The 9,875-nt window shown below is 34.7% G+C and overlaps 2 protein-coding genes and 1 non-coding gene across 4 annotated transcripts; 1 reads left to right on the plus strand and 2 right to left on the minus strand.

Annotated features, from left to right (window-relative positions):
• The first annotated feature begins 938 nt into the window (after positions 1-938).
• Positions 939-3,953, plus strand: NPC6 (non-specific phospholipase C6). Its single transcript, XM_028047642.2, has 3 exons — positions 939-2,285; positions 2,762-2,938; positions 3,295-3,953. The coding sequence occupies exons 1-3, from the start codon at positions 1,217-1,219 to the stop codon at positions 3,591-3,593; spliced, it is 1,545 nt and encodes a 514-aa protein (XP_027903443.1). The 5' UTR covers positions 939-1,216; the 3' UTR covers positions 3,594-3,953.
• An 823-nt stretch (positions 3,954-4,776) lies between these two features.
• Positions 4,777-8,508, minus strand: LOC114162450 (mediator of RNA polymerase II transcription subunit). Of its 2 annotated transcripts, XM_028046351.2 has the most exons (4): positions 8,091-8,508; positions 5,699-5,788; positions 5,546-5,593; positions 4,777-5,154 (listed from the first exon to the last, which is right to left on the minus strand). In XM_028046351.2, exons 1-3 carry the CDS (start codon positions 8,445-8,447, stop codon positions 5,582-5,584), a joined length of 459 nt encoding a protein of 152 aa, XP_027902152.1. In that variant the 5' UTR covers positions 8,448-8,508; the 3' UTR covers positions 4,777-5,154; positions 5,546-5,581. The 2 variants fall into 2 exon arrangements, with proteins under 2 accessions (XP_027902152.1, XP_027902151.1); XM_028046350.1 differs by lacking the exon at positions 5,546-5,593 and having other exon boundaries at positions 8,091-8,505.
• A 70-nt stretch (positions 8,509-8,578) lies between these two features.
• Positions 8,579-8,660, minus strand: TRNAS-UGA (transfer RNA serine (anticodon UGA)). The gene has a single exon. It is a non-coding gene; the product is annotated as a tRNA-Ser (tRNA).
• Between the last annotated feature and the right edge of the window lie 1,215 nt (positions 8,661-9,875).

Raw genomic sequence — 9,875 nt, forward strand, 5'->3', positions numbered from 1 at the left:
ATTTATATGTTGACAGATTATTAAATATATTTTAAAAAATAAATATTATATTTAAATGTAAATTATTGTTTTGATAACATTAAATACTTTATATCACTTGCCTGTAAAGTTAAGTATTATATTTATTAAATATAATGTTTAGAAAAGATATTAAAGACAAAAATTGAGATAAATTATTATATTTTTATATATCATGCTGTTATATTTGAAGCTTTTATTTTAAAATACATTTATTAAAAAATAGTTTTAAACATTATATATTGAAACATATATTATATTTAATAAATATATTGTGCTAAAAATATCATATTTAACATATTCAGGTAAAATTGACTGTCAAATAACATTAAGTAATGTATTTATTAGATATAATATGCAGTAAAATTATTAAATATAATAATTAATTAATATATTGTGTTAAAAAATATCACATTTAACATATACAGGTAAAGTTGACTGTCAAATAATATTAAGTTATGTATTTATTAGATATAATATATTTTTAAATTATTAAATATAATAATTAATAAATAAATCAACAGTTTATATTGAAACTATTAGTTAATTATATATAATCTATGATTTGATAGTACAGTGTAAATAACATTTATATGATCCGAATATTGTAACTGAATTCCTATTCTATTTTATTTTACTTAATTTTAAATTTGAATTTATTATTATCATTATTATTTGAACTCACTTTGATTTGCATTAATTAATTATTATTGGGACTTATGGGGAAAAAAATCTATTAAGTATAATTTATTAGTGCCGAACATAGAAGAAGCCCAAAAAACTGAAAACTGATACCGAAAATAGAAAAATAAACTGACCCCGCGAAAAAGGAGAAGGTAAGATCCTCATCATCTACGCAGAATAATCACAAAACGACACTTTCAACTCACGTTCCACTAATTGCGTTACTTTTCCTTCTCCATTTTTCATTAAAGCTGAATGAGTGAAGCAGTGAGCGAGTGAGTGAGGTATAACACAGAATCAACCCTCAACCTCAACCTCAACCTCAACCACAACCTTATCTTCCTTCTTCTGTGTTCTGCTACCTCACTATCTACACATGCAAACTCCTCCAACACTGTAACTAAAATTCTTCCTATAACTGCACAAACTATCTTATTGCCGTTCTGCGTGTTGGAAAAACATTTTGTTTTACCGACAACCCATTTGGAAAAAGGACCCATCTTTGAGGGAAAGAATGGGAGGTGCCAAATCTAGATCTTCCATTCTACTGCTCTTTCTCTTTGTGTTCTGTGTTTTTGCAAGGGCGCAACAACAGCAACCTATAAAAAACGTTGTTGTTTTGGTTATGGAGAACCGTTCCTTTGACCACATGCTGGGGTGGATGAAAGAGAGAATAAACGCGTTAATCGATGGGGTCACGGGAGATGAATGCAACCCTGTTTCCACTAAAGGTTCGAAGAAAGATTCAATTTGCTTCACTGATGATGCGGAGTTCGTGGATCCGGATCCGGGGCATTCATTTGAAGATGTGTTGCAGCAGGTATTCGGGTCTGGTTCGATCCCTTCCATGAATGGATTTGTGGAGCAAGCATTGTCCGTGTCTCAGAACCTCTCCGAGACTGTGATGAAAGGGTTTAAGCCCGAGGCTGTGCCGGTTTATGCTGCTTTGGTTAAGGAATTTGCTGTTTTTGATAGGTGGTTTTCTTCAATCCCTGGTCCAACACAACCCAATAGGCTTTTTGTGTACTCAGCAACCTCTCATGGTTCCACAAGTCATATCAAGAGGCAGTTAGCGAAAGGGTACCCTCAAAAAACCATCTTTGACTCTCTGCATGAGAATGGCCTGGACTTTGGGATTTACTTTCAGAACATACCCACAACTTTGTTCTATAGGAATCTGAGGAAATTGAAGTACGTATTCAAGTTCCATCAGTATGATTTGAAGTTCAAGAGAGATGCCAGAAATGGGAAGCTTCCACCCTTGGCTGTGATTGAGCCTAGGTACTTTGACTTGAAGGGCTTGCCTGCGAATGATGACCACCCATCTCACGATGTTGCACATGGCCAAATGCTGGTTAAAGAGGTTTACGAGGCTCTAAGAGCCAGCCCTCAGTGGAATGAAACACTTTTCATCATTACATATGATGAACATGGTGGATTTTTTGATCATGTCAAGACCCCTTTTGTCAACATTCCAAATCCAGATGGCAACACCGGACCTGCTCCCTATTTCTTCAAGTTTGATAGGTTAGGGGTTCGGGTTCCTACTATTATGATCTCTCCTTGGATCAAGAAAGAAACTGGTAATCTCAAAATCCTAGTTAATTGTCCTTTTTTAGCTTCTACTCTTTTGTCAAAACAATTATTCATATTTTCTATGATAGTGATGTGAGGAAATCATGTCCAATACTTCTTTTATCATGGGGAATGTGGCACGAATATATTCCGTTGGATGCCACATTAACTTTTCTGGGACGATGTCCTTTCTGATTATCAGTATTCCGGTGCCCTTAGTTTGAGTTTGATGCAGTTGGTTGATATTTCTTTTCTATGTTTGTCCTTTTCCTTGTGTTTTGAGAGAATAAGGACTAAAGGATTGTTGTTTTCTAGTAAAAATTGAGTGTACAAACAACAAATTGGTTTTAAGCAGTACGGTTCTAATTTCTTTGTTTACCAAATCTTCTTGAGTGCATTTGTTAGATTCTAAAGCTTCAACTTGCTTTTGACTGGTCTGACATGCCTACTAATTTCAATTTACTACTTGGTCCAAAATTCTCAGTGATAAGTGGTGCCAAAGGACCTGCTGAAAACTCAGAATTTGAGCACTCTTCTATTCCTGCAACCATAAAGAAGATCTTCAACCTTTCCTCCAACTTTTTGACCCACAGGGATGCTTGGGCTGGGACATTCGAGCATGTTGTTGGAGAGTTAAGTTCACCCAGAACGGATTGCCCAGGTATCCAATCTACCCTTTTTATGTCAATCAATTGAATTCCTCAATAATACATTCCAATATGGATTACAACGTGATAAACGTGGGCAGGGATAGCTTATACAAAAGAGGGGAGTCTTAATCAACTTTGACCGTGAAACTTTCTGAATAAGAATCTTTATATTATCATTAAAACATGAATTGTGATGTATGATCAGTTTATTAGCTTTAATAATAGCTACCTTAAAAGTTTATGCTTATCATGATTTCTGATTGGTTGACAGTGTAATTTTTGTTACACTGCCCTGCACAAAAAGTAAACTCAAAACCTTATATTATGTGTAACAAAGTACTAAGACAGGGTAATGTGTGTATTTCAGTGACTTTGCCGGACGTGACCCCACTAAGGAGCACTGAAGCAAAAGAAGATGCAGGCTTGTCTGAATTTCAGAGTGAGATAGTTCAATTGGCAGCAGTTCTTAATGGGGATCAATTTTTGAGCAGTTTCCCTGATGAAATGAGCAAGAAGATGAGTGTGAAGGAAGCTCATGAGTACGTTCGAGGAGCTGTCTCAAGGTTCATAAGAGCCAGCAAAGAGGCAATCAAGTTAGGGGCTGATGAATCTGCCATTGTGGATATGAGGTCCTCTCTCACTACTAGGTCTTCAGTGCATAATTAATACAAAGCAAAACGAAAAAAACAACAAAGAGAAAAGAAAGTTGTGTGGCTATCACTGTATCTAAGTATTATAGTTTTGGGTCATCTGATAATTCTTGTGCTAGATTTTGCTGTTGTGAAAGTGGAATGCTATAGAAGGGTGAAGGGTGTTTGCTAGATTGCTATGAGTATCAGTTGGTTGTGAAAGGACGGAAGTCTCTCCAGGTGACAAAGTCTCTGCCTGATAGAATTTAAGGAAATTTAAGAAAAATAATCAAGAAAATGATGGGTTGGCAAGTGAGTAATTTCGAAATAGAAAACTCCATTGCTGTTGTACAAAGTACCAACTCATAATATTAATGAAGCTCCATAATTTTTATCAGATTTGCCTGTATCATGTGAAATTCTTGAAGGGCGGCTAGGGAAGAATAGACAAACGAAAACTACTGTCTCTTTCACCAGTGAAGTTAAATTTTTATAACTTATTTCATACGTAGTATTTTAGTCGCATGAGCCATGTATCGAATCCAATAAAAACTACAGGGCTAAACTTAAAAATCATTCACCTACATGCAAGTGGCTAGAATTGGATATACTAATCTCGTTTGATATTTTCGAAAATCATACATAACAGTTTTTGTTTACCAACCATCACCACCCCTCTTGGAGTGGAAGTGCTGTACATGGTAAGAACATCTTACCAGGGTGATTAGTCTGTTTTAATTGTTAAAGGTAACATGCAGAATTCCATGAAAAAATGACACCAGAACATGATACCCTGCAGGACATATATAGTGAGATTTACCATACCTTGAGATGCTAATGCTTTGATAAAGTGTACTAATATATATTTCTATTGTAAAGTAGAATTCAAAAGAGTGAGTGAGATCGTGATTCTTGATTATATCTATAAGTCATTCTTCCCGTAAAATGTGGTGAGGAATATATACCTTTTGCAGTTCGTCGGTTCTGGACAACTGGACTCTCTTTCTTCATTTTTAAATTGATACCATTTCTCCTTTGAACTGTCATTTTTTAAATTGAGGACATTTGGATGCACGATTGAAAACGCGCATTAGCAACACTATTTTTTTTTTTTTTGCGTACAATACTTGTGCAGACCCACATAATACTTAGTTGCTGGTTCATTATAATTGAACGTGTACCAGAGATGTAAACAGATCTGAAACTTAAAATGCAGTGTATTCACCTAAATAACGAGCTATAAATTGAAAAAAATGGTGCAACAAACAAGTTTCATCTCTCAGACAAAATACAGGAACACTTCTCTAAGGTTCAAAAGAAAGTAGTTAGTTACATTTTCTTTTGTTGTTAAGGATTGGCAGGTTGCTATTTTATAAAAATTATAAGGAAAAAATCTACAAAATACAAGCTATCATCATTAAGGATTTTCTGAACCCATAGGACGATAACATATTGAGATTCGGGGACCGCTCCACAAATTTAAGTATTCGTCCCAAACTTTAGGTTGATAAAGGACTTTGCCATGTTGATATATCAGTGATAAGATCACGCAGTTGATCTATGAGTGTCTTCAGGAGCAAGTTCTTGTTGGCAAGCTCCTACATTTATGAGAAGATGTTCAATGTTTACCACTGATGTAATTAAAAAAGAAAAAAGACAATCTATCAACCACTTCAGCTCAGACGCTAAATATTGTTGTAAAATTAGAGATCTGTGCCTTTTTTTTTTCTTAAGAAAAAGTATTGTGCTGATTAAATAAATTTAAGAGATTCATAAAAAAAAATGGAGTTTAAAAACGAAGGAAAACCAAAAAAGCCTATATTAGTGTTCTTTAACAAGCTAAAAATATAAAAAAGAAAATTCCAAAATGGTTTTGTATCATAATTATCTTTTTAAAGCTAATACCAACTGGTCATAAATTGTTTCAGAAATAGGCTAAAATTATGAAACACATAATAAGGAAGAGACTAGATTCAGTTAAATCTTAACCTTATATGACGGAAAAGTAAATGCTTCTGAATTCCATCAAACAAAAATCTGTTCATTAAATGACAATTTCAAAGCTCAGCCGTTGTAAACAACAGCGTCAAAGAATAGAGATAAAGATTAATTACATTTATTAAAAACCTGATTCAAACCTACCCTTCTTAGAGATGAGGCTCGCTCCTCCAACTTATCAATTTCAGCTTCATCAGCAGGGCTAGAAGCTGAACCGGTATCAAATGATTTTGACTGCAGTATAAACCACGTTAGTTTAACAAGAAAACAAAAGCTTCACTTGACAAAATTTAGTAGTAAAACTCACAAAAAGATTACATGCATAAATATTTAAGCAAATAAGTGACATGTATATGAATGAAAAACAAAATGCGAGTGTATCTGCCAATATCTTTTGTGTCAATTTACACTGTGTTATACATCTACATTAGGGAGAGTTTGTCTACCAATATCGTTTATGAATAATCCTTTAACTCCAACCATCAATTCTTCAATTCCAGTTGATGGAACCGCAATATTGCAATGTAAAAATAATGAAAGACAGTCACACAGGTAATGATACAATACAGTGAATGATAATAATAATAACAACTTTAGAAATCTAAATAACATTAAAATCAATGCAAAACACCAGAACTTCAAATAACGATAATGCATAAGCACTAAGTAGAAAGAAGAAAAAAAAAGGGGGAGAGAACGGTGCTGCAGAACGAAAGAGGAAACCAAGAAAAGGAAAAAAGGGGGAGGGTGGCATTGTAGTAGGACAACAACAGCACTGCAGTGGAATGCTGACAGCGGAACACGTCTCAAGCACTGGAACACATTGCAAGCAGCAACAGTATAAGCCAAAGGAAGCAGCAGCGGCAGTGTCACTTGTGGCTGACCACAACAGCTACGGTTGCTTAACCAGAACATCTGTATTTTAGATTGTGGCTGGTATCTTAGGTTTTTTTTATTTTGCATTGGGTTTGGAGCGGTCAGTATGACCCGATCCTTTTTTTTTTTCAAAATATAAAATTTAAGAAGCCTTGGGTCAGTGCGACCAGACAGAAATGAGGGCAGCGACTTCAACCACGGTCGTTCCATAGGGCCATTCCACAACGTCCATAACTGTCACTAGCCATCATGAAACCCAATTCGCCACTACCATGCAGTGGTGGGCAGAAAAACAATATCTGTCACCCATTTTTCCATGGTCGTTTTTTTATAACACTGACAACCATGAGTTAAACTTGCATGGTTCAACTATCAGCAAATTGATCCCCTAAACTTACAAACTGTGACATGAATCATGCAAAAATGCACCCCATGTAGCCAATTAACGTGATTTGGTAAGTCAAGTAGTTGAGTTGCTGACTTCGGAATGACAATAAGTTGTTTGCATTGCCGCCAAAGCACACTGAACGTGAATTCACAGTTAGACATGGATTCACGTTCATTGTATATTGGAACATGTGATAGCTGAATGATATTTCTGAAACTGACCTATTGAAGGACACTGCATGTTTAGTGAAACTAGGATCTTTCAGATTTCTGAACTCTGTAACTAAACACCACATTTCAGTTTAAACCTCTGGGACCATCACGATTTTGCACCAATGAATGTTGGAATTACCATAAAGTGATGGCACCAATTTTAAGTTTCTATAATGCATCAAATGCATATGCACGTGAACAATTGATAGCCACAATACATCCGGAATATCAAGAGTAGGGCTTTCAATAGTGCATGACAGTGACACAATAATGCTGTTGTGACGCAGCGGAATCAGGGGGCGCACAGTGCTTACGATCACTTTTGGATTGCAGTAGGATAGCACTGCAATGCTGTGATTTCAAAACCCCTTCTTGCTTAGCTGTTAGGCTTGTTTTTTGGAAGGGAAGGGGGTATTTCAGGGAATTTGGGGGGAAACACAACAAAAACGGGTGAGACCTGCAATCATCTACATCTATTCTCTCTCTGGCGAGAAAACTTACAGCCTACCTGTCTCTGGATATGACGAGACATGTTGGCTATGTCTTTTGTTCATGTATGTTTTGTTAAAGATATATGTGACCTTTCTTAGTGGTTACAACGACTCTAATTCATGTATTTTCCTGTATGGCGACTTTTTATTGTTAATCATGAATCACGGTTATTTAACAACTTTCCATCATCGAGAATTTAAACTGTATAAAAAATTCAGAATAGCATTTGAGATCGATTGCTATGAGATACCAGATTTTTGAAATCTTTTCAGATCTCAATCCATGGAGAGTCAAACTACTCCTATGTCAAAAACCCAACGTCTTATCCTTTTACGTTAACAATTTAACACCACATTCATGCGTACAACCACAAGGCAGCATTGACTAGTACCTCTCCCACCCTCTCACAGCTCAATACAGTTTAATGATTTAACTTCGGCACATAATAACCTCCCAAAAAAGTTCACGGAATCCACAAATCAACAGAATTCATTGTCAAAATGTATTTCACAACAAAGCAAACACGGTATGGAGATTCAAGAGAAAGTCAACGAGCGAAATCGTGTACCTTCTGGGAGTTAGGAATGGCAGTGAGAATGGTCCGAAGCGCAGCGACAGCGTTCTTGTACCGCAGGCGAGCCTCTTCGAGGGCGCCTCCGGCGCCGGCAGAGGCTGTGGCGCCATCGGAGTGAAGATTGGAGTTGTCTGAAGCGGAGTCAGTGGTGGCGGAGGGGGCATTAGGGGAGGTGGAAGTGGCGGAGGGAGAGGTGGACCACAGGACAGGGTTGCAGAGCTCGTCGTTCATGGAAGAGAGGATCTGGAAAGCGAACTCTATGGTCTCTTCCAAGTACTTCTGTCCTTCCATCGCCAACTCCTGAGTCGTTTTCGACCTTGACATCATGCCGTTCCCCAATTGTTCTTCCATTACAATCCCTTCACACTCATTCAGCGCCAAAACCACAAGATTTAGAAATTCTAAAACCCTAACCTTTTATAGATTCAAAAATACAAACAATGACGAAAAATGTTAATAAAACAATACATAAAAAAATAAAACGTCGACAACAGGATTCGAACCTGCGCGGGCGAAACCCAGTAGATTTCAAGTCTACCTCCTTAACCACTCGGACATATCGACATCTTGGTTTTGTTTATCGAATTCTTCTGGTATTCTTTCATAGTTTCCTACTCCCATTTTTCAATTTTATGAAAATTTTAATTAATAACAAAATGTATGCTAAAAATTGTAACTTACAACACTCCTAATAACATTTCTCTTAATTTTTTTAGAAATTTTTATTTTTAATTTACGAACGAGTTAATTTTATTTACAAAAAAGTCATTTATTTTTTATCGTATTTAATTCTTATGAAAAAGTATTAAGGAAAAAGTTTCTATTAACAATTTTTTTCAACAATGTTATTTAATTTAAATATCGAATATGAATAAGGGTTATATTGTTCTTTTATACAGTGAAATACTTCGATTGTTCTTATAAAACTCAATACCAAATTCAATATTTATAGGCTTAAATTTGCATTAGTTTTTTTATTGGATTTCTAAGAAAGGTTGTCATGCTCGAGATTATTTGATATTTTATGGGTTTAATATATTTTTAATATTCTAAGAATAGATTTAATTCTTTTATAAAATTTTGTTAAGTTTATTTGACGTTTCAAATGCATTTTATAGTTAATATTAAAGCAGAAATGTATCAAATGGTATAAACAACTCAAACGTTATTATGAAACGCATTTGAAACGTGAAATAAATTTAACAAAATTTGGTTAAAATGACTAAATTCATATATTTTTAAAGTTAAAGGACTAAATTGGGTCAATGTTTCGAAGAGGAATTAATTTTAATTTTAATTGAAAGTTCAATTTTAATTGAAAGTTAAGCGACCAAAAACATATTTAACCTATATTTTATTTACATCCCATATTTTTGGTGTAAGACTGACATTTCTCCATTGTGTACTCTATTATAGAAAGAAAACCATATTTCTTTTTTATTACTTTTACATAGTTAGAAAATATTTTTATATGATCAAATTTTGAAATGAAATAAGTTTCTATGTATTTTACAGATTTTTTTTTTCTTATCTTACTTTTATTGTATTTTTCAGTAGAGAAAAATTATCTTTTCAATTTGTGTTATCATATACTAAAATCATGTTATGTTTAAATACTTTATTTTGAGACGTAAGGTTTTCGGTAGGCTTGGATTTCAGAAGTTTTCTTTGAAGATAGTCATTGTTGATAAAAGAAGTTATTTATATTTTTTTTTATAAAACTTTTGAGACAGATCAACCCAAGCTGAATGTTGAGACTGGTTGACCCGTGCCAAAGGC

This window comes from Vigna unguiculata, chromosome 9 (assembly GCF_037176805.1).
Source record: "Vigna unguiculata cultivar grain cowpea cultivar isolate G323 ecotype 2 chromosome 9, ASM3717680v1, whole genome shotgun sequence".
NCBI lineage: Eukaryota > Viridiplantae > Streptophyta > Magnoliopsida > Fabales > Fabaceae > Vigna > Vigna unguiculata.